At 39.7% G+C, this 24,575-nt stretch overlaps 1 protein-coding gene across 5 annotated transcripts in view; it reads left to right on the forward strand.

Annotated features, from left to right (window-relative positions):
* Positions 1-24,575, forward strand: part of DTNBP1 (dystrobrevin binding protein 1) — a 73,113-nt gene that overhangs the window by 15,451 nt on the left and 33,087 nt on the right. For 4 of the 5 annotated variants that reach the window (XM_061592717.1, XM_061592728.1, XM_061592707.1 and 1 more), the window contains exons 6-8: positions 2,356-2,488; positions 7,795-7,817; positions 7,928-7,981. In XM_061592717.1, the coding sequence (XP_061448701.1) occupies positions 2,356-2,488; positions 7,795-7,817; positions 7,928-7,981 (210 nt within the window). The remainder of the gene's footprint in view (positions 1-2,355; positions 2,489-7,794; positions 7,818-7,927; positions 7,982-24,575) is intronic. The other variant, XM_061592723.1, reaches the window with a different exon arrangement.

The following is a 24,575-nucleotide window of genomic DNA, read 5'->3' on the forward strand; positions in this document are numbered from 1 at the left end:
AAAACAAGTGCTATGATTTGCAAATGAAGCTTGCAGTTCATACAGCTCTTGCAAGTTCGTAAAGTTCATTTTCTGGGTATTAAGAAAATAGGAAACCCTGGTCATGTAAACTGTCTGTTTCCCCCCAGAGTTTCCACTAGGGGGTGATCAATGATTATTTTTTCAAAAATAACTGTCTAGATAAACTAAGTGGGGAACATTTTTCAGCCAGAGGGCCACATTTGCTCTCTGCCAGTCCTCCGGGACTGCATGCCAGTCATGGTTGGGGACAAAACAAGAATAGGCCTGGCCAAAGTGCATACACGACACACACACAACATGCATTCACTGTACACATAAAATGCAATTCATGCAGCGCACAACACCATACAGGCACTCTTTCACTTTCCCCTAACAATTAGACTTGAAAAATCATTTTAGCTTTCAGTAAGCCTACTTGCGTAAGGGTAATATTCACAAGGATTCCAGCTGGGGTGTGGAGAGTTAACTCTTCCCTCCCAGCTGCACTCTCTATGAAGATTGCCCTCCACACAGCAATTAAGCTTTAAAACAGCCTAACCATTTGGTATTATCGGAACCAACAAAAGTATATTTTCAGGCCTAACTGGTATGTGTGTCTGTGTCACAGTGCACATGCAGCATGACGCTATTTGCAAGTTTTAAAAAAGTGCCTTTATTGGGATGTCCTTTCCTTTTCCATTAAACAGTATACTTGCATGTAAATAATCAGGGCCAACAATGCCCTACAACGTAAGTATAAAAACCTACCCAAATGCTGTGTGGGGTTTAACTGACTCTACAGTTTCTTAAATATACAAAAACATTGTACCACTAACATGCATATAATTGCAACAGTTGTACATGTAAAACACTGCAATAATCATGAGTTGTGAATTACTGGTAAGAACAACAGATCTCATAGACCATGCAACTACAGTACACTATACCTGTGGAGCCTCCGCACACTCACCGCTTTTCACAACTGTATGTGTAAGACAGGCAGTTATGAAGCACATAACTAAAGCAAATTTCTGTCATTGCATTGACTACAGAGGTGATACCTTCCCCTTTTCTCAATGTCAGCAGTGGCAGGCTCTTGACATCTTAGGGAAGCTAGCTATGTATCTAGATCCAACCCAGGGTTTGAGTAACACGAGACTTGAGTGTAGGACAAAGAAATGTAGTTTGGGATATTCACATCATCATGAAGTGTTCAGCGTCCAACAGTGTTCATCATGATTAAAAAAATTACCATTGGCCACACTTTGATCATGTGTGTGGAGACCACCTGGTCACCAATGCCACCTTTAGTTTTATTATAATAAATAGTGATGTCAGGCTTAGAACTGTAGTATAAAGTGGTAATATTATGCACTAAAGAAAGGAGAAACACTGACTTTTCTTTGGCATATGTTACAAATGTCAAATATTATTGAAAACCAAAAATGCTGCTGTTGACACTTTTGGATTTGTGATGGTGAAAGAAGATGTGTGATGTAACATACCTCAATAAAATACAGCATCACACTTGCAAGTCTGTGTCTTGGTGGTTTGTGAGCTTACCGAAGCTTAGATCCCCATGGAACTAATGGACTATCCTGCATGTAATGTGCCCCTCCCCCAGGATTTCCCCACAGACCCAAAAACCATAAGGGTGAAACTCATTAAACTGGGGGGTGGGGGGGCTGAAGCACTACATGGCAATTTACTCCTCTTGGTTGATGGCTTCCTGCTATAATCAGCTTCTGGAAGGTGTAAATTTTGTTCAGTGCTGTTGGTGAGTGAGTGAGTGTGTCCGACCACCACCTGTCGACAGAGGGTTAAAAAGACTCTAGCTAGCTTTAATGAGAAGGGAGCCAGATATATTAGGTTGGTGGAGAAACAGACTTTTCTCCCTCCCTCCAGCATACCTCTTCTTGAGTGCTATGCTGTGGAGTGAAAAAAGAGATGCTGTCTGTGATGGGGTGGCCACTGGGTACTTCTGTGTGTTTTCTCAATGGAACTTTTAAGCAGAAGAAATGGTCAGTGAAATGAGGCTGTTGTGCCTTAGGATGTTTGTTGTTTTGTGCAGTGATTGCAGAAGGCACTGGATTTTTCTACATGGATCTTCTTGTATCACTGGGGATTACAGATAGTTCAGTGAAGGCAGTTAGCAAATAGATGAATGTAGAGGAGGAGGGGAGTTTATGGGAAGTCAAAAGAGGGAAGGAGATCCTCTTTTCCTCATTGGCCATGCCACACATCTGTGTGATTTGTTGAGACACCACTTGTTTACTGGGATAAGCAAACGATAATTCTTAAAAACATGTTCCTAATATTTGACCTATTGTGATATTTAAATATTTTGTTACACAGTCCAGCTGGAAGCAAATTTTAAGGAAATGGAGAATCGTTTACTTTATCTTGAGGACCTCTGTGGACAGTGTGAATTTGAAAGATATAAGCATATGCAAATGCTACAGCTTGAAAATTACAAAAAGACTAAACGGTAAGTGTGAGTTTATTACCATTTTAAGGATTTATTTGATTGACTGAAAAGGAAATATTCCGCCTGCAGTTGACAAGGAGATTCAGGCTGTGGTCTTAGGCACATTAAGCCCCACTGAACAAGGTACTTTCTTCTGAGTAAACATGCTTAAGAGAGTGCTGGATATATACTAGAAAAGGTGTCACTTTGGTGTCTTTGGCCTTCAGTCTTCTACTGATTACAGTGACTTGATCTGTTGCGTTAGTCATCTTCTGTCAGCATTGCTCTGATTCATAGTAAAGGGCATTGCATAATTATTGTGGGCTTCATTTCTTTGGCACAAATTAGAAAATAAATACTGCAAACAATGGCAGGGCCCAACTTTTTCTGGGTGAGCTAAATGATAAATTTGTTCATCAAGTTGTCACTTAGCTCTCAACAGAAATTGTAGTGTCTGCTTTACTGCTATCTAGTGAGGATAAGTTAAATGGCTATTGGGAATAAAATTGGATTAGGCGATCATGACTTAGTCCAGTTTGATTTAATTAGCAGGCCAATTGGAATTAGAATCGTAGCCAAATTATTTGATTTTTAAAAGATGTCTTTTGAGAAACTCTAAAGACAAATTAGAAAGGTGAGATACATCATAGGGCTTATGCCCTTGAAGAAGAGAGCTGAAATTATGCATCACATTTGCACCATGCAAGATGGTATACTTTTTGCAGGAAAAGGAATCAAGGTTCAGCTAGTTAAATAAAAGTTTACAGTAACAGGGTAAAAATGACAGATAAAGAATGAGGAAGACTTTTACTGTCAAATACTTTCAGCTCACCCAACAAATTTCTGTTCTAACAATTTGAGAGATAAATCTCTAATATGTGTACAAAAAAGCCTATTATTAATGAACAACTGCCAGTCAAGAGAGAAAAGAGTATACACAATTCTTTTTCTTTAGAATGTTTCCTGAGATGCTTGTAGTATAGAAGGGGAAACTAGTTGGATTCCATCTCATGATAGAACAACTATTCACATACCAGACAAATGAGGCTTTTTTCTCAGGTGACTCAAATGCCCAGTTCAGATGTAACACTTTTAGTCCAGCAAACTCCAGTTTGTTGAAGCAAGGATGAGTTCAAGGGCTTACCACCTCCTCGTGGACCCATCTGTAGAGCAACATCATGGTTTATAAAACCTGCAATGCCTGCACTAAGAAGCTGTTGTGATTTAAGCACTTCCTACAGACCGGATTCTATCAAGTACTCCATATGAACTAGGATCAAGCCTGGTTTGTAGGGCATGCTTAAATTATGGTTTCCAAGCTTGGGTGTTGCAGGGAAACTTTCACAGTTTCTATAGGGGTATCGATGTTAGTCTGTTGCTGCAAAAACAGTCTTGTGGTACTCCATTTATCTGATGAAGTGGTGTACAAATGGCTATCTCACAACACATTTAAGGTAGCTTCACTGATTAAAATTTGTCCTTATTAATCAGCAGGCTGTGGGGTTGAGGAGAGCCCATCCATCTCCTCAGGGGAATGTATCTGGTGTTGGAAGAAATGGGAAGATAATGGAGCCAGTTTAGGGTGACTGTTCAGGAGCATCTATTCTTGCCTGGGTGCTCAGTATCCATGTGGGCTGTCCTAAGGTGAGAAACTATCCTTCCCTGAGGTACTCACAAGGCGAGGAGAAAGTAAATGTTCTCAAAGCCACTTGAGTTCAGGGGGGCTCATTCCCAATCCTACCTTCACAACAATCCTGTGATGTACATTAGGTAGAGAGATAGTGATTCACCCAAGGTTTACTGTATGACCTCTGTGCATGATCAGGGTTTTAAACCTGAGTCTTCTAAATCCAAACTATCATTTTTCCTCTTCCTTTATATATTAATTGTGCATGTGAAATGAAAGAAGTTAAATATATGCACACAGCCAATTCATTTCTGACTTGAGCCTTTTTCCTCCATGCCTAGCAAAAGTACCCTTCCACTGAAGATGACATTCTGTAATGCTTGTTGTGCCTATTGGCAACATTCATGATTTGACATAGCTGTATATCAGTTTTCAGTGTTACATTAGATATAGGAAATTGAGCTTGTTGAATGACCCAGCATTGTTTTTTAATAATCCAATTGCCAGGAGCTCCTTTGAGATTTCACTTAAAAGAACAGGAGCTCCTGAGATTCTCTCTGACAGAAGTAATGTAGTATGTTAAGCATTGCGTTGAAGCAGGCTGGAGTTATTTGCAGTTAATAAGTCAGGGTGCATTGACAAAGTTTTAGCTTACTGTGTAGAAATGAACGCTGTGCCACTGTATCCTTGCTTAAGCATTGCTAATACAGATTTTGGCTTCACAAAAATAATTTCCTTGGTGGATATTTGTAGAAATAAGCACTCATGTAGACTTTTGCATCTCTGTCTGAATGTAGCTGCTCAGGTATTATAGATCTTTCTCTCCATCTGTCCCCTGAGGCTTTTCTGTTAGTTTTATCATGCATACAATTTTCTACAGGTAATAAATATTAAAATAAGTTGTGGAATTACAGTAAATCCTTCATCTATGAAGTTCATCTACTGTAGTTTTTTATTGATTTTATTAATATGATTGGATATATGACTTCCAACGTCTTAGAATAAATTCACTAATAGGCAAAAAACTTGCGGTTTAAGAACGTACCTATAGCCAACAGATATTTCTATCAAACTTTAAAAAGCAGGAAAATTGGGCAGCTATAGTGAATACACCAGGGGAGCAGGAGACCTGACCTCCTCTCTGAGATATTGTACTGCCCTACAAATTTGTAAATATGCAAACACAATTTGCTCTTTCACAGGAGGGGATTGGAAGGGTATAGGGGAAGGAAGGGGCAAGAGGGAAGGGATAGGAGGGAGGAGGAGAGGAGGGCAGGTTTGATCATTTGCATGCTTTTTGAGTTCAGTAGGATTTACTCCTGTGCAATCATGCTTAGGATAAGTGAAACTGACCTTGGGGAGGGGCAGGGAGGGGAGGAGGAGGGGCAAAGGAAGGGGAAGGGGAGGAGATTGGATGGGTGGGCACTGGGCAGAGGGGAACCCCTTTCCTTTCCAAAAGGAAAACATTATGAACATTATCATTGTTTTTCAGGGTTTCTCCCACCTTTTTATTCTACAGCAGGCACATGTAGCCACCCACCCAAATTTAAACCAAAGCTGTCACTGGCCACATCCACACCAGACCTTTATTTCACTTTAGACAGTCATGGCTTCTCCCAAAGAATCCTGGGAAGTGTAGTTAGTGAAGGGTGCTGAGAGTTGCTAGGAGATGCCCCCCTCACAGAGCTTCAAACAAAGTGGCTGACTGTTACCTGTCCACTGGAGCTCTGACAAGGGAATAGGAGTCTCCTCTCAGTTCCCTTCACAAAGTACACTTTGGGGGAAGCCATGACTGTCTAAAGTGAAATAAAGGCATGGCCTGGGTGTGGCCCCCTGATTAGCCAAGCCAAGCAGCTGTGAGTCTGACATTTAGAGCATTGACAGTTGGTTCTTACTGAGCATGCCCGGCCTTATCATTGAGTCCAATGCTAAATTTCTTAAATTAATTAAAAATGAGCCAGGCAATTTTTTAACTTTTCAACTGCAGAAGATGAAGGTCAGAGTATGGGACTCTGTGAACATGGCTGATTTTTAATGAATTTCAACAGATTATGAGAACTCTGTTTGAAAAAAGTCCAGAAGGGGTCTGGTTTTTTCTCTCTTTTTACAATTTGAACTGTCAGTTCTCTCTGACTGTTTTGTATATTGCCATGAAAATTTAGAGGGTTGTAAAGTGAGGGTTTCTGAGTTCAGGACTATAAGTTTTGTAAGTTTTGTTTTGAAATGAGTTTACGGGAGGCATCGGAATGGCATGGGGGTATTTTCAGTTTATCATTGTGGAATGTGAAAAATCCATGCTGACTATAGTATACAGCTACTCTCGTGGCTGTATAATAATAAGAATTGAAAGCAGTTTTTGGCAGGGTTGTTTTGATTTAAATCGCTTTTCTGAAGGACTCAATTTTAATGATTTAAATCACTAGTGAGGAAGCCTATTTAATCATTTTTAGTAGAAATATATTATTGTTTAATATAACTTTGATACATATTAAGAGACATAGGTTTCGTTAGAAGATAGGTACCAACATTCTGAATTGTTTTCACGTTAATTTTCATCAAGAAATGGGATGATAATTTGGTCATTTTAGTACTAAAGCAGAGTGAACTTGTGGAGTCATTCAGGAGATGAAGCAGCTCCAACTGTTCAATTAATCATGACATTTTTGTCATGATGTGCCAGAATCACCACCACCAAATAGGTTTTTAAATTATACTAATAAGATTGTTTATTCTTCTGGTTAGTTTTCTTCTTCAACAAACAACAATATTAACAAAACATGCACATGGATTTTTGAATGGTTAACTATTTCAGTTTTTAGATGAATGTAAAATTTAGGCAGTTTCAGCTAAGAAATATACAGTATAACTCAGTCTTCCCCTTCTTCATCTTTGCCTTCCTTGTTCATTGCCCGGAAAAAAATGCAAGCTTTCGTGCTTTTTGAGTTCCCAATTTATTTCTCTGTTTAGAATGATTTAGTCCAAAAGAAGAAGAAAAAATCTCTACACCTGCAAAAGAGGCTACTGTCTTAAGAACTGGATTACCGCTTCAGTAGTCTCTTCCTTGTTCTGATCTACTCCATCTCCCCAAATTCCCTTTTCATTGACCTTCTCTATCTTTGCACTTAGAGAGGCAAGGCCTTGAAAGAGTGAGAGCGTGCACTTCCATGTACATCACCTGCAGAATAGGACTGACCCCATTTCCATAAACTGCTGTTAACATATTCAAAGAATATAATTAGAAGTTGTAAAATTAGTATTCATGATTATATCTTTGACCTACGCTTTTTTTACTAATTCTTTTAAGAAAATTTTGAAATCTGATTTAAATTTTAAAAAATCAGATTTAAATTTAAAAATAATACTGTTTTAATTATTTTAAAAAAATCATTGATTTTTATCAACACTCGTTTGAGCTTGACAAACATGATTAAACTATGTCAGTTGACTTAATTTTAAATTCCTGAACAGATTAATAGGTTATTTTGTTCATTCATATTTTTGCTATCAATGAGAATAAAATCTATCAGTTATGGATTGGCTGGAGATGAATAAAGCTATTTTACAAACACTAATTACATATAGACATTTTCTTTAACCTATTTATAAAAAATTGCAGTACCTTGCTTTCTTTTCCTGCTGTTGATAAAATGTTGTATGCAGCTGTGACCATGCATTTTATTTTGTTTTTCCCCCTTTACAGGAAAGAACTTGAGGTCTTCAAAGGTAATCTAAATATGTTTTTCAGACAACTTTAAAAAATCAAACACAATAAATGACTTATTTATAAATGTTATAATAAATAACACTTCACTTTTGGTTTGGTTTGGTTTCAGTATTGCACTGCGTACTTCTGGGCAGACCAACTCAGCAGATCAGCTTTAACTACCGTAATGCAAACAAGTGCCTCACTTGGTCTTATTTTGTTTTCCTTGTTATATATTCCTCTTGCTGAAGTATAAGCAAGTGTACTGTTGTGTTAATGATCCTGGTAGTAAAGTCACTAAGTGATGAGCTTACAGCTTGTGTTCCTTGACTGAGTGAATGGGGTAGACTAGCCTGAGGTGCTGAATGCTTTTGTGTGTATGCTGTACCTGAGTGTTGCACTCATGGTGGATTAGCCCATAGGCAGTGTTTTTGCTGCTATTATGCGTGCCTATAATGCACAAATTGTTGAAACAAAATGTATGATGCACAAAATATTAACCTGCCATTTTAAAAATGGGTAGGCACTGCTAAAAGTGTAATTTGTTTAGTTGAGTGAGTGATCTTATTCTTGCATAACACAATTTAACTTCAACAGATAACAAGTGGCACACTATATAAAGTGCCACTTTGTTTTGGCTTGGTATTGAAAATGTCTTATTTGCCATGATAGTTTTAAACACGCGATATTGGTAGATGGTCAGAGAGAAAGTAAATCTGCTTCAGTCCCATTAATACTTGCATTTATATAATGAATAATACAAACTATGTTTTTGAAACAAACCTACAATACAGAGTTTTGACAGCATATATCATAGCTGTCATCTTTTGCTGTGTAGAGTTTAGAGTGCTTATATATTCAATGTACCCTCTGATCTGGTGCTGATGGTGCTGCTAATTGCCAGGTCAGTTCATTGGGAGGGATTGATCTGACTCAGATATGTCCACCTGGGTACTCAATGTAGCACCAACAAAGCTTGGAGAGTCAGAGGGGTGGGGGGAGTCAGTCATCCATAGTGATTCTATCACACTTGCGTTGAGGCATACATTCATTCTGGTAAGGGATTTAAGGGTGTGTCCCTGGTGTTGGTCTGTAGAGACAGAACAGGGATGCTGTTGCTGTACTGTCCATCCCGCTGCCCAGCATCCTGTCTGACCAAGGTGGTCTTGAGAATCCCAGGACTAATTCTGGGGAAATTCCATGCTGGGGCTGCCTGGGGTGGGGGCTTTTCAGGATTTCATGGCCACCATGACAACTATGGGGCTGTCAGAATACATCACTATCCCAACACATATTGCAGATCATACCTTGGACTTGGTTTTTGCTATAGAGTAGATGGTCTGGGTTTTCCTCGTGAGGTTTGAATTGATGGTTGAGGACCCCCTGTGCACGGGTGGGGGGACAATTAAAATGGCATGCCTCCAAAGACTTGTGAAATCTGAGGGATTTCCGAGTGCACTGTGGGACTTAACAGTTGACAGGGCTGGTGGTTCTGTTGGACCCCTGGTCTCGCTAGGGAATTGTAAGATGGAGACGTCATGTTTATTATTATTATTATTATTATTATCATCATCATCATCATCATCAACAACAACAACAACAATAAATTTCTATCCCATGCTGCGGCAAACAAGGGACAAAACTCTAAGAACATCTTAAAAGCAAAACATCTCAGAAACATCTTAAAACATCTTAAAAACATCCTTTAAAAAATATTTTTAAAATGTTAAAAAGCAATAAGGTCTCTACTTAAAAGAGGAAATGACACAATAGCTTCTTGAGTATCCTCCCAGATGCTATGGAGCCCACAGTGGCCCCTGGATCTCAGAGGATCTACAGGCAGTGAAACAGGCCCGGCACAGGTGCCACAAGTCACATAACAAATATTTATTTATTTATTTTATTTTATTTTATTTCATTTATAAACCGCCCATAGCCAATGGCTCCCTGGGCGGTGTACAACATACAATAGTACAATAAATGAACAAAATCACAGATAAAAATACAAATTCATAATAACACTAAATGATATTAGCATAGCTAAAACATTAAAACAGTAAAATACATTAATAAATATGACTGAACACAAGTAAGAGCACATCATTGTGCCTACTATCTGGCAGTGAGGGGGCAAAAATCTTTTGCCTTCTTGAAGTGTTATCCAGCAGAGTTGGACCAAGTGAGCTTATTGAGATTGAGCTTGGAGAGAAGTGGAGGGGAACTGTCGGATCACCTGCTGCAATGCATATACTAAGTGCTTTGAGGAGACGTTTACCCACATCATCATCATCATCTGCCCTTCACCCTAAGGTCCCAGGACAGTTTACAACAATTTAAGATACAACCTTGAACAGTTTACAGTTGAAGCAGTATCAGGGAGGAATCCAGAGCTCCATTTGGACATCTTTTTTGGGGGTCAGTTATTGTGACTTGAGGAAATGAACAAGATATTTGAATAGGTCTGTCCTACCACGTGCCATCTCGATACTTGCACCTTGCGGATGATAAGAGCTAATACGCGGGGATTGACTGGGTGGATCCAGGGAGTGGTGAATGCCTTTTTATATTGGACTAGTGTCTGCTGCCCTCAGAGGGGTAGTAGTGTGATCTCTCCTAAGGGGACCTCCCTGGACCCAGAGGTTCATGAGAACTATGGCTCAGTTGCTAATAGTCCCCTTCTTGAACAAGGTGCTCAAAAGTGGTGGCTGGTCAGCTTCAGATGGTCTTGGAAGAAACAAATTTTTCTAGATCCATTTCAGGCTGGGATTTGCAACCCAAATGGCCTTGGTTGTGTTGATGGATGACCTGCTCCAGAGAGAGACCAGGGGGTGGGAAGCGTAACCATGTTAATCCTCGTGGTGATGGGGACATAATGCTGTGGTGTTCCTGCTCTTTAGGGTCAGTTCCAGAATGTGGGATTGGGGGGCTTCTGCTCTGTTCCGTGGCTATTAAGCTATGGGGTAGCTCTAGGTTCTATTTTGTCCCCAATGCTTTTTAAATATCTTTATGAAGCTTACGGGAGAGGTCATCAGGGAGCTTTAGTGCCTTCAGTATGCTGATGACACCTAGTGCAGTGACTAATGACACAGCTGAGTCAAAGTCAAAAGGAAGCCCAGAGGCTGCGAAAGGAGAGTCCGGAGTTGTATGCCACACACAGTAGGAACATGGAATGTGAGAAACATGTCACCCCGCTGCTGAAAGAATTGCCGTGGCTGCCCATTTGCTACTGGGCAAAGTTCAAGGTTCTAGTTCCGGTGTACAAAGCCCTATACAGCTTGGGACCAGGATACCTGAAAGACCGTCTTATCTTACATACCCAGTCTATCACTGCGCTGTGCAGGTGAGGGCCTCCTGCAGATACCATCTTATCAGGAGGTCCGTTCTGCACAACATATGAAACAGACATTTAAGTGTGGCGGCACCTATCCTGTGGAATTCCCTACTCTTAAATATTAGACAGGTGCCATCTCTGTTACCTTTTTGGTGCATATTGAAGACCTTCCTCTTTCAACAAGACTTTTATGTAGAGACCTTATCCCAGTCTGCTTCTGTGTTGGAATTGCTTTTTTAATATGTTTTTAAACCTTTTTTTAAAGATGTCTTCAAGGCTTTTTAAAAAAATGTTTTTGAAGTTGTTTTGTTTTAATGTATTTTAAAGTCTTTTTTTATGATGTTTTGAATTGTTTTTACTGCTTTTGTTTGCCGCCCTGGGCTCTTGCTGGGAGGAAGGGCGGGATATAAATAAAATAATAAAATAATAAATAAATAACAATATTGTCAATAATGATCAGAATAACTAGAAAAGAAATATGAAAGTTGTCGGCCCTCACAAGTTATATTTCTGGACCTCTAGGATAATAGTTTTTGTGAGATGGCATACAGTTGCGTTCAGCCTAACACTTGATAGATCCATCCCAATAATTGTCAAAATATGTATAAATTCATTCCTGGAGGTGTACAGTTAGGGTTGGCCCAAAGTTTATTGTTTGATGCAGACTCCTGTTTCTTCTTTTCTACATTTTCTATTCCTTATGTTCTACATATTTGTAATTCCCTCCCCTTAAATATTAGACAGGCAACTCTGTTATCTTTTTGGCACCTACTGAAGACCTTTCTCTTTCAAAAGCATTTTAAGTTGAGACCTTATCCCAGTCTGTGTCTGTGTTGGAATTGCTTTTTAATGTTTTTAAACCTTTTTTTAAAAAGTTTTTAAAACTTTTTGATGATTTTTAAAGCTTTTTAAAAATGTTTTTAAAGATGTTTTGTTTTAATATATTTTAAAGTCTGTTTTTATGATGTTTTAAAGTGCTTCTAGTTCTGGTTTTGTTTGCCACCCTGGGCTCCTATTGGGAGGAACGGTGGGATATCAATCAATCAATCAATCAATACAATGGGCAAATCAAGTTATATATAATGCATTTTATGTTCCTAAAATAACAAGGTGACTCAATATGTAAAGTTGAGGTTGCCAGCCCATCACCTGTGGGGGCCATGGCACCCATGAAAGACTTCTGTGGTGCCCCCAGCAGGTAGGCCAGAATCTGAGTTTTCTCTAGCCATCCTAGAAAGCAAGTTATGGAGCAAAATGTGCAGATATCCTTCTAAGAAATGTATGTGAAATGAGCCAACCTGGCTGCTCAGTGTTATTAGCCAATGAGTGAAGTCAGAGCTGTGATTCATAAGTGAGTTGTTTGGACACGGGGTAATAGGTATCCCTTTTAGTCCACTTTCCTTTCTTTTTCTAGTCCTTGGAATCTCCATAGTTTGCCCTTCCTTTCCCCCCTAGTAACCAGGCAACATCTTTCCTGTGCTGGGTTCGCCTGAGATCAGGTACTGACTAGAAATTATTTTCTGCAAATACAATAAGTGTAGGTGAAAGTTAAAGAATCCCCCTCCCCCAAAAGACAAATATGAACTTTGTAAAGAAGCTTAGGCACGTCTCCTGCTTTGCAAGAGCTACAGACCAGACATTCATTATGAATTCACTGTTGTTCATATATGATCAATTGTATATTTGTGGAAGATTTACTATTTACTGTCTACTTGCTTTGCTCTTATGTTTGCTGCAACCACACGTCTATGCATATATTCGCTCTTACTCATTTTGTCAGCTATTTTTGTTGATTTATTTATTTCTTTAAATTTTATTTTAATGTTTGTTATTTATATTTCATGACTTTTGTATTAGTACAGTGCAATTTTTTCTTTCATGCTTTATTGCAGTGTATGTTTTATTTGATTTGGAAATGAACCCTTCTTATAATTGTTTTAAAAAGGAGTAAACCAAAGCCTAAGAGAAAGTGGCTGTAGGGTGGCAGCCTAGGCTTTGGTTAGGGTTCTATGGGGGCAAGGGACATAGCTCAGTTGTAGGGCATCTGCTTTGCATGCGGAAGGTCCAAGGTTCAATCCCCATTATCTTCAGATAGGGCTGGGAATGTTCACAGCTAGAAACTCTGGAGAGTCACAGCCAATCAGTGTAGTTACTAGATGGACAAATGGACTTACTTGGTCTACGGCAGCTTTCTATGTTCAGATGTCCTATGTTCCTTTGTTGTGATCCTTCCTTACATTTTGGGGGAAGGGCCATAGCTCAGTGGTAGAGCATCTGCTTTGCATGCAGAATATCCAGGGTCAATTTCTGGTACTTCCAGGTAGGGCTGCAAGAGATTGCTACTTGAAATCCTGGAGAGCTGCTGCCAATCAGTGTAGACAGTAGTGGGGTAGATGGACCAATGGTCTGACTCTGTATGAGGCAGCTTCCTAAGTTGGCATTGGGAAGAAACAGGGTTCTTCTGCCTTCAATAGCTGTATGGCAGGCAGAAATTCAACAGGCCAAGCCTTTTCAAGTATGGAAATACAATTATGGGAAAAGCTTTACCATGACTACTCTCTAATTTTGTGGTATGGGTGCACCCCATGGCAGCCATTTTGTTACTGTTGCCTCAGCATTCTCTCAAAATTTGAAATGTGCCTTCTGATCCTAACCTGAAAAAAATCACCCCTGCGGTTTTTGCATGGCTTCAAAATTTCCAGAAATTTCACATCTCTAGGTACATCTAAGAATGGTAGATGAATGTGTGTCAGTGAATGTTGTGTTTTGTGCATTTGGAAGGACTCGGTCCATGAGGACAGAACTGAGGGGGGTGAAGCTTCTGTTGAACACATTTTGGAGACACCAAATAAAGTGTGTGTGTGTGTGTGTGTGTGTGTGTGTGTGTGTGTGTGTGTGTGTGTGTGTGTGTGTGTGTGTGTGTGTGTGTGTGTGTGTGTGTGTGTGTGTGTGTGTGTGTGTGTGTGTGTGTGTGTGTGTGTGTGTGTGTGTGTGTGTGTGTGTGAGAGAGAGAGAGAGAGAGAGAGAGAGAGAGAGAGAGAGAGATTTTAACATTGCTGCATTTTTACTCTGAAATCCAGTTGAAATCCCAGTGTCTTACTCTCAGTTGTACCATTCATGGATCCCAGTTGATATACTTTAGGACAGACAAAGAAATACTAGTTGGTATTATTACTATTAATTATTATTATTATTTAAAAATTACATCCCACCTTTCCTCCAAGGACCTCAGTGTAGCTTACAAGATTCTTCCCTTCTCCCATTTTATGTTAATAATAGCCCTAAAAGGTAGGTTAGGCTGAAAGAATAGTGAGCTTCAAGGCTGAGTAGGGATTTGAACCTTGGTCTCCCTAGTTATTGTCCCACAGTTGGGTGTTATCTCAGAATTTTTGAAACGGAAACATTCATAGCAAAATTTAGCCCTGCCTCTCAAAATCCTGCTCAGAATTTCTGAAAAAGCTTTTTTTGTGTATAAATTTGATATTTCTCATAACCTTAACTCTCCCCATCCATTCCACATGTACAATGGGCTTCCTAATTACCAGTGTTATTATCTACTACCATTAAGGTTGTTTTTTTTACAAATTATCTCCTATGAATTATAGTAGCTGAATTTAACTTAATGGATTACTGAGAGTTGAGAAAATAAAAGTTTTGAAACCTTTCTTGTTTGGTGATTGCTGTGTGCAAAAAAAAAAGTGTGGCATATACAACCCCTCTTAAGATATATTGGTCTGGTCTGCATGACAAGGTAAGCCAAACTACAGATTAGGCACTGTGCAGACGTAGGGGCTCACAGCCACTTTGCTCCTCCTTGGTCTTTATATTCCTGTGCCACGCTGAACTAAGCCAAGGTTTGGCTTAGTGTGTTATCCAAAGCCAATTTGGGGGTTAATCTAGGAACACAGGAAGCTGCCTTATACTGGCTCATACCATTGAGCCATCCAGCTCAGTATTTTCTACACTGACTGGCAGCAGCGCTCCAGAGTTTCAACAAGAATTTCTCCCAGGCCTACTTGGAGATGCCAGGGACCGAGCCTGGAAACTTCTGCATACAAAGCAAATGCGCTACCACTGCGTGATGGCCCTTTCCCTTGCTAACCAAGAATGGCTACAGCTTGTAGTTAGAGGAGAGAGAGTTTAGCCATGAGCTTAGTTTGGATGACACATTAAGCCAACATTGGCTTAGCTCAGTGTGGTGCGGGAGTAAAAATAACCAGCGAGGAGCAAAATGATTGCACGCAGCTTTGCAAGAGCCGGCAGGTTAGTGTTTCTTTTGGTGTTTGGCTTACTATGTTTTGTGAACCAAGCCCCTGAAGCTAAAGGCAAATATTTAACCTTAGCCCTTCAGTTCTTTGGATTTGGAAGACCCTTATCTTTGGTCCTACAGAGAAGAGGAGGCAGGCAAACATAGTGTAGATGATGTTTCCTCTACCTACTATTCTGTAGTAAAAATTCCTTTAAAGTCAACTCTGTGGATGTACAAGGATACTGTGCACCTTGTCGGGGTGGTGGTGGAGGAATTTGCTGCCCTGTGTTAGGCAGAGAAATGGGCTAGTCCTGAAATCAGATGCTCAAATTAAAAACAAAAACTTATCTCCCACACCTCTGCATGTAGAAATCTAGCATGTTGCAGAGAAAAGAGTTTATGCTAGTCTTCTCTCTGATGTGCTTTGCTTTTGGAGCTCTCTGCCTGCCCATGGAAACACTATCGAAACTTGGTGATTAGGCAAGACTAAACATAAGTGCAAAATAATGCAATCTGGGATGGACACCTAACTTCTCATATACTCTGGGATTTAAATCTGGTGTAGTTGAATTACTTGACTTTAAACTTAATCAATTGCATGGTTTAGATTCCACCACGGGTATTTTCTGAGATACTGAAGGAAGTGTGAGAATGTAGTTTAATAAAAAAAAACAGCTACCATAGTTTGAAGGATAGGCTATCTTTGGTTGTTTGTTTTTAATTATCTATTTTAGTAATGCATCAAAACCAAAATAGTCTCTAGAAGTAAGTGTGCCTCTTCCTGTTAGACCTGCTGATTAAAATTGCCCCCTGCTGATTAATCAGCCAAAACGTTGATTAAAACTCCTGATCAAAGTTTGTGGTGAGAGGAAACCTTTGATAGATTTGGTAAGATCTAATCTAACTTCCTTGAGTTATACATGAATTGATTAGTTTCTTTTATCCTCCATTTCTTTCTAAGTGGTATGAGGCTACATCTGTAGTTTTGGAGTTTTCTTAAAAAAAATAGAGGGGAGAGATCTTTCTGAACTATGCAGGTTATATATTGTATGTCTTTACTGAGGTATGCATTGTACTTCTTACTTCAATGCTGTTATATAATCTTATGGTGCTTCCACTTTTAGAATGTTGTATGTATAATACTGACTAGCTCATGATGCAGAACGGTATGGGAAAAGGTATGGAAAAAGTAGTTAAAATCTGGTAGGTAACATTTTGCACTCCCTTTTTCTAGCAGTGTGCATTGGCACTGTTCGTTGCCTTGTATAGGATGCTGTTTTAGCAGGGGCTTTAGATCTTATAGCTGAACTTGTGGGAAACACTACATTTCAGTTCATATGTTAAATATAGGAAAAACTCTTGAAAATAGGCATAATTGTATTCAAAATCAATCTGTTTTGCTTGAGAAGGCATTGCACACTGCTGAGATTATCAGGCTAAGAATGTTAATGAGTATTGGTCTTATCAAGTAGAACAAATGCTAATAAGCTGTCATTGAATAAGTGTAATGTATGAATCGTCCATTAGCACAGTGTTTGAAGTACAGGCTGTGTGCGTGTGTGTGTGTGCACACATACTCATACATGCAAAAGGGAAAAATGCATTTCTCGTAAGACTAGTGCATAATCTGTCTTGAAGGGTTATTAAGCAGAACCATAATCAGTAATTTTGAGAGGGGAGAGCCAAACAAACCGTTGTTAGCTGGGCTGAAATCCGTTCATCAGTAGCTTAACTTGAATAACGTATTACATTTTGTTAGCCTGTCAAGTATTAGCCATTATATTTCCTATGGCCATTTTTTCCACCCCTCTCTCAAACAGCATGTGGTATGCTCTCAGATACAGGCATGCATTCTGGTATACCACATCTCCTGTTAGCTTACATTCAGCTTATGGAGCAGCAATAGAAGGAATTGTCATTGTGTGTTTTAGTTTTATGTGAATGTCCAATTGAAAAGTGGTCTGTCTTGTGCAGTTCTCAAGAGGGAGGAATGGATGTGTAGCATTGCTCTTCTAAAGATGAACATCACTGGAGCTGCTTGCTAATTGGAGGTTTCACTTGACCAGCACAGTGCTTCTGTTTACTTATCTGCTTCTCACTGCAATGTCTTCTCCAGGAACTACCGAGAATAATCGGAAGAATTCTTGTAGGTGAAAGTTTATTAATGGTTTTCATCTGTGAAGCTCTTATTTAAAAGGCTAGTTAAAAGTAATTTTCAAGCTATTTTTTGTTGCTTAATTTGTGATGCGTATTCTGATAGTGTGTAATAGCAAGATAATCATGTTTATGTAGCTAAGCAGAATAAATGGAAAAATGCATATTTATAGCAGAACTTGTTATTCCTGTGCTTTAATAAAAGATGAAATTTTGCCCACATGAATCTAAGGTAAAGATGATCTGCATATGTGATTATGTAAGTGTTCACAGAAATGTGTATTGCCAGGCATAAAATTTGCCCAGTAAACACTTCTTTTTTTAAAAAAAAAATCATTAATATTAAAGACATATTAGAAGACAATAGTCAGGAATCCATTTCTGTTGAATCATTTTTGTAATGCTGGCTGCTGGCATCTTTTAGGACAAGCACGTTTTAACATGAAGCATGTAGTTTTGTGTGTAGTAGATCTGAAGGAAGCTTGGTGTCAGAGGAGTATACTAGTCTATAACCTTTTTTATGCTAGTAAGGTTTAAATGAGAGGTTTGTTTCTGATGTGTAGCTTTTTGTTTTTAAAGCAATCATTGCAAAGACTTTAATAAATGAGCATTTACCCACATATGCTCAGGACTGAAACACAATCAAAACTAAAAAACAAAAGAATCTGTTGAATAAAATGTCACTCTTAAAAAAATCAAATTTGCATCTTTTATGTATGATTAGGCTAAAAGATCTATGCTTGATATATAACCCTACTGTAGAAAATGTTTTCGTGCAATTGGGCAATATTTTCAGACTAGTGTTATTGAAAACAATTTATTGTTGCTTTTCTCTATTTTATAAAAATGATATGGCAATGTACTAATTCCAAAGTGGCAAAAATTACTACTCTAAACAAGATTTCATGAAGTGTTAAACTTCGTGAATCTTATAGTATAATAATGAATTTTACAGTTCTTGCCTTTTTAACAAATCATACATTTTAGTGAATTGCACTCTGCAAAAGGCGTGAAGACCGTCATGAATAATACAAAATTATCAATGTCATCTTAAAAATTGTGTTGTCCTGTGCTACATGAAGATATCTTATTTATATGTGTCAGTTAAGCTAATATAAAGCTTCTCTGAAATCTAAAACAGCCTTCTCCATGCTTGAGTCCCCAGATGTTGTTGGACTACAACCCCCATCATCCTCAGCCAGAATGGCCAATAGTCAGAGATGATGGGGGTTGTAGTAAACAATGTCTGGGGACTTCAGGTGTGGGGAAAGCTGATGTAAAATATGGAAATGAGGCATCATAGAAACTACTAGTATGATAGAAAATCAATTGGTTCCTATACTCTTTTCCACCTTGACCATAGAACTGGAATTCTCTAGGCATTGTTCCAGTACTACTCATGTGGAGAACTACATTTCAATGGAAGGGGCATTAAAGCTGTCTGAACAGGAAGGCATAAATGAAAAAAAAACTTTTTAATTTATAAATTTTCTAGTTAAAATTGTATTTCATGGAGCAGAGCAGTAATGCAGAAGACATGGGCATTTACTAACAAGAATATACCAATCTGAACTTAAAGTAATAAAATCTATACCATCTGCATGTGAAAATTCTAATTACATCCAATTTCTGTAGTTGGTGTTGCTAAATAATGGGCAGAGCAATCATAGATAGACGGCCAATGTACCAGCAGAACAGCTCCTTATTCAATCTGTGCTTAACTCAGAAGGGAAGGGGGAAAATGCACCACCAGGAAGTACAGAAGCAGTGGAAAAACTGCACCCTCCAGTGTCTCTGGAAACACTGCCACAGACTACTAAGTAGTGCTGTCCCAATACAGATGCTGCCACTGAACTCATAACAAAGACATAACCCCAGTTGCATCACCCCCTCAAAAAAATTCCATCAGCTCTTGGCATAGTTAGGAATGACCCTACTGTTAGTCTGTAGGTGTACTTATAGGCAGGAGTTCAAATGCTTTTATCCTCCTTACATCCTCTGTTTTATGAGCACAATGCACACAAGAAGAGGAGGAAGGAGAGCCCACTCAGTACATTACCATCGTAACTATCTGCGCAGAGAATACACACAACCCTTCTGGGACATGAGTTCAAGATCACCTAGGGACAAAAAGACTCTTGCTTTACAGCCAAGGGCAAGGGTCAAGACACAAAGCAAAGGCACTGATGGCAGCAACATCAATTGGTGCACTGTATATAACACAGGGTTGAGAAGCAGAACATGGAAGTTTGAGGTACACAGGGAAAGGGCTAATATGCCCTCCCACCTTTTCTATGGCACTTCTAAGTTATGGCACGCAAAAGAGAAGGTGATTTCAGGACTTGAACCCACACTGCAAACACCATGGAGCAATTGCTGAACCATTTAGTCACAGCAGCTGACATCAGTCAGGCACTCAACACCTGGTCACAGGTATCAGGAACACAGGGGCTGCAGGAGAAATCCTAGCTGTATGAAACAACTCACCTTTTACATGCTAAGAGAACCAGGTTTGAATCCTGGGTATTACCCCACACCTGGCACACTTCATCTAATCAGAAGAGTGCTACAAGGGCCAACCAGCCCTCTTGGCTCACTTCACCCCCTGGCAACCCATGTGATCAATCCATTTCCCACCCTGATAGGCTGGTCCTGCTCAGTGGCATCCTAGCAGGATTCCTTGTCCCTCCCTTTCCTCATTCCTTCCTATCATCTTCCCCCCAGCTACCTCATACCCTGGTAGCATCTTGTTTGTGCACCTGAGAGGCCTGTTCCCCTGATGATACAAGATGTTTCAGCAGAGCAGAGAGATGAGGGGCCACTTTCCCTGAATCCATCATACTCTCTCCACCCCTCCCTCTGAGAATCTCATCCTGAGGCCAGCTGAAGCCAGATCATCCTAAGGTGTGGGAAAGCGATCCCTAACTATCGATCCCTGGCAATAAAGAAACAACATGTCATAGTCATAGCAGTTATATTGATCAGCGTCTGAGATATGGAAGAACTGGAAGGGAAAAGAGGTCACTCCAACTGAGCTCCAGTCCTGTGCCTTAGGCAGTGGCTTGACAGGCAACAGGCGTACCAGCTCCATGTTAAGAATACCTTCACCTGTTGCAAAACTGCCTCCCATGGAGCTTACAATGGTGCCTTATGATACCCAGCCTGAGGAGACCAAGATCAGTGAGTAGTAGGCAGCAGTGGGTGCACAGCTGGTACCAGGATGAAGAATAGGTATTTGAGAGGAAGTGAGAGAGAAGAGAGAGTGGTGGCTCCAGAGTGCACTGTTGGTGCCCCTGCCTCAGCCTCCCCTCCCCCTCCCATTCATTGACCACGAGTACAGCGCCTTCTTTCCCGCTTGGGGTTTCTGGTGGAAGTCTGTGGGTGTGGTAACAGCTTGCTCTGCTCCATACATCCAGTCTGTGATCTTGCAGTACAAAAGTGCTAATGAGGCTTTTGCTAGTAGTGCCTGGCCTTTGCCAACAGAGGGTTTACTTGCATGTGGGGATGACTGCTTTCCCTTTAGTGGGGAAAACTTTACTTTCTGCTGCTGAGTGGGGGGGTGTTAATAACAATACAATTCAAGCAAGACACAGTGCTCATGTATAACTGGGGGTGTGTGGTGAAGAGACATGGGAGGCAGTTGAAGCACTTCTACATTGTGACATGATTGCCTCCTTCTTTTGCTGACCTGTGTGGGGTGCTCTGTCCTGGCACCTTCATTGATGGAATGAATTTCGGTGTTGGATATTTGTGTCTAGATTCCTAAGACAATGTGCATGTTAGGGTTCTAGGCAGAGAAGTGATGTACTTAGTTTTCTGTTGGTGATCTAGAGAGAATGACTTTTCTCTACAATCCCTCTTGCCAGAATTCCTCTTTGTGGGCTCTTCAGTGTGTATGACATGGGGCCAAAGAGATAGAGCCCCATGCTGAATGCCCTGTCATCTGTGTTGTGGTCCCCCGTGGATGATTAATATACTGGCAGTGATGTGCCTTGACGTGGTATTTAGTTAACACCATATCTTTGTGTCATGGCAACATAGGCAGAGTGGTTATTAATACGGGGCAGCTATTGTATCCCCCCTCCCTTTGAAATGAATGAGATGAATTCTTATACTGGGTCTGGGGCCATTGTGAATTTCTGCTGTTAATGAGGGTTAGCCATAAATTGAAGGGGTATAGGATGCAATATATGTTCTCTGTATTAGCCATTATGCCAGCAGAACACATACGATATACAGGTGAATCTGTCATGGCAGCATTATATCTGCTATTCTACTAACATAGCAGTTCTTCTGCTGAATCCTATAGTTTCTGAGCTGGCAAATCATTATAAGATTGTAGCCTATTTTGTTTTATTGTTCAGCCATGCATTATTGTTGCTGATAATTGCTCTATTGGGAGACACCCCCCCCCAAGTGGTGATAGTAGTGAATACAATGATAACCTGAAAAAGCAAAGACTATGGGTTGTATTCAACGTAGAGCTAAGTCAGGGTCCCATCAGTGTAAGGATTACTGCTAGTGCAGTGAGATTTCCCCCCCTTTCTCCCTCAAATTTATTCTTAGGGTTTTCCCAACACTCTGGAGCAGATAGAGGGAGATTGCAGGGCATGCTTGGGGGAAACATCCAGTTGCACTGGTGGCAATCCTTGCACTGACAGGATGACTTAGTAGAATACCATCCTATGGAACTACTACTATCATAGTGAAGATTCAATGCATATTGGTACTGAAGATCAGTCTCCATACACAATGAGGTCTATTAGCTCAAGTAGCCAGACAATATTCCATCACTTGGTTTGTTTGCGTAAATCTGCATAAGTCATCATCATCCAAGCTCTCATCAGTGCCCAGTCAAACTATATAAATGGTAGCACGTTTTAAAAATAAATTGAGCAGGCAATGCATGTGTTAATTGGTCTGGAAGAACTGCATAAATGAACTGAGAAGAATGCTTAAGATGCTTTTTATCTGCACTATGTAGATAAGATCTGATGACACACCATGGTGTGTGAATTGACTCAATGCCAAGCAGGAATGCCTAGTTTAAAGAATTCAGTTTTGTAGTAATTCCATAGAGACTGACACATTGTAAATAGTGACACAGCTATTAAAGCATGTTAATTTCTTAGTTTAATAGAACCTCTTACTGGACCTTTTTTTTTTGTTAGCAAGAAGAGTACCTAGCTCTCTTACTGGAAAAGCATCTAGGCATGGCAGTGGTTACCTTCTGCCACTTCCAGACCAAAGTAAACAACTGCTTTTCACACTACATTACATAGCTATAATCTGCAGATGACAGTAACCTGCTGCAGTAAAGGTTCCTATATATATAGTATACACGCACACATTGAAGACTATTTTTCATATTACTTCCCTGTATACAGTATGAGCTTTAAACTGGAATGTGGCTGAACTTTTTTTTACAAATAATCAGATGAAAGCCTAAGACTCTTGCATGACGAAATTCCTTGAAGCATTCTGCTTCGGATTAATGTCAGAACATTAATGTCAGAACAAATATTTAACTCTTTAAAGAGTTTCCAAATATTTTGCTACAATATAAATAGGGGAAAAACAAAATAGGATGTGGTCTTGAGTGTTCTGTTTTTGGAAATCTGCTTCATTTATTAATTTAATTTGATGTTAGCGTGCTTAGACTTTTAAAGGCATAACAAACACTCAACCTCATGACCTTGACTGCAATATTTTTGATATAGGACTTATATTACCATTAGAAAGATTACTAAAACACTGAAACTCAAGCAGGATGGTATTATAAGTGAATAAAAGATCTTAAATACATTTACAAATAACGTGGAATTCTTAATTTAGTTTTGAAGGGTTTCCTAGATAGCTGACTGAAGGCGGGAAGAAACTAAAATGGAAATACAGCCTATAGTAGTGTGAATAGGCTGAAATTCAAATTGGATTCTAGTCACATGGAAAGGCCATGTTGATATCAATAAGTAAGAAACAAAGTAAATTATTTTGAAATGAGAGTTGATACAGAGAGAGACCCTCTCTCAGACCTGTGCCCACAAATTGTTTATAACAGAGCTTGTCTCCATAGGCTTAGAGACTGCAGAGCTAGATGAATTGAGAATAAATGGTCATACATCGGACAGATTAATAAAACTGAGTGTATGTGTATATTAGAACTTTGATTTTAGTATATACTTAAAAATGCTTCTGTAGAATCCATTATAAGTGGCGGCTGAAAGCTCAATAAACTTGCTGGAAGATTTAGCATGAGGGATTGTTTCCCACAGTGTTCTGAAATAAGAGATAGATGCAAATAGCTTTGAAGCAGAGATGAATGATCTGTAACACGATGCTAGAAATTCTGCAAGGAAGTATTGCATGGAGCCTGGATAAAAGCAAAAAAATTAGTAAGACGAGAGTTGGCTCTAGATAATGAATGAAAAGATGTATTTAAATGTATTGTCACGAGCCCGTCTGACAAGACCCTGGGGTTATTTTGTCTGATGAAGTGGCTTGGGTCCCTACAGAATGCCCTGAAGAATCTGTTAAGCAGCCTGACTCACCTGGTCATGCAGGCACCTTTCATGGGATCTTGATAAGTCGTTACACCAGGGGTCAGTAACCTATTTGGACCAGGAGGCACACGGCAAATTTTGAGAGAGTGCTGAGGGTGTCAGTCACAAAACGGCTGCCATGGGGTATGGCACAACAAGAATGGCTTTTTGGGGGCATGGCGTAACACAAAATTGTACAGTTATTGCTGCTCCCTCCTCCTCCCTCCCTGATAACCTCATGTTTTACCATGGGAAGTCAGCTATGTCCTGATGGCAGCCTAGGCTGCTATCTTGTACTCAGTTACCTGGGAGTAAGCCCCATTAAGCACACAGAGATTTACTTCTGAAGTAGATATGTATACCATGGTACTGTCAGTTAACTATACAGTGAATTCTTAATAAGTGCCTGGATATCATCTCCTGCACACCAGGAGACATTCCGCTTATTTGCAAAGTTTTAACATTTTGCCTTTGGCATATGGGGAGGGAATTCTTTAACATCCAC

This window comes from Rhineura floridana, chromosome 1, assembly GCF_030035675.1.
Source record: "Rhineura floridana isolate rRhiFlo1 chromosome 1, rRhiFlo1.hap2, whole genome shotgun sequence".
NCBI lineage: Eukaryota > Metazoa > Chordata > Lepidosauria > Squamata > Rhineuridae > Rhineura > Rhineura floridana.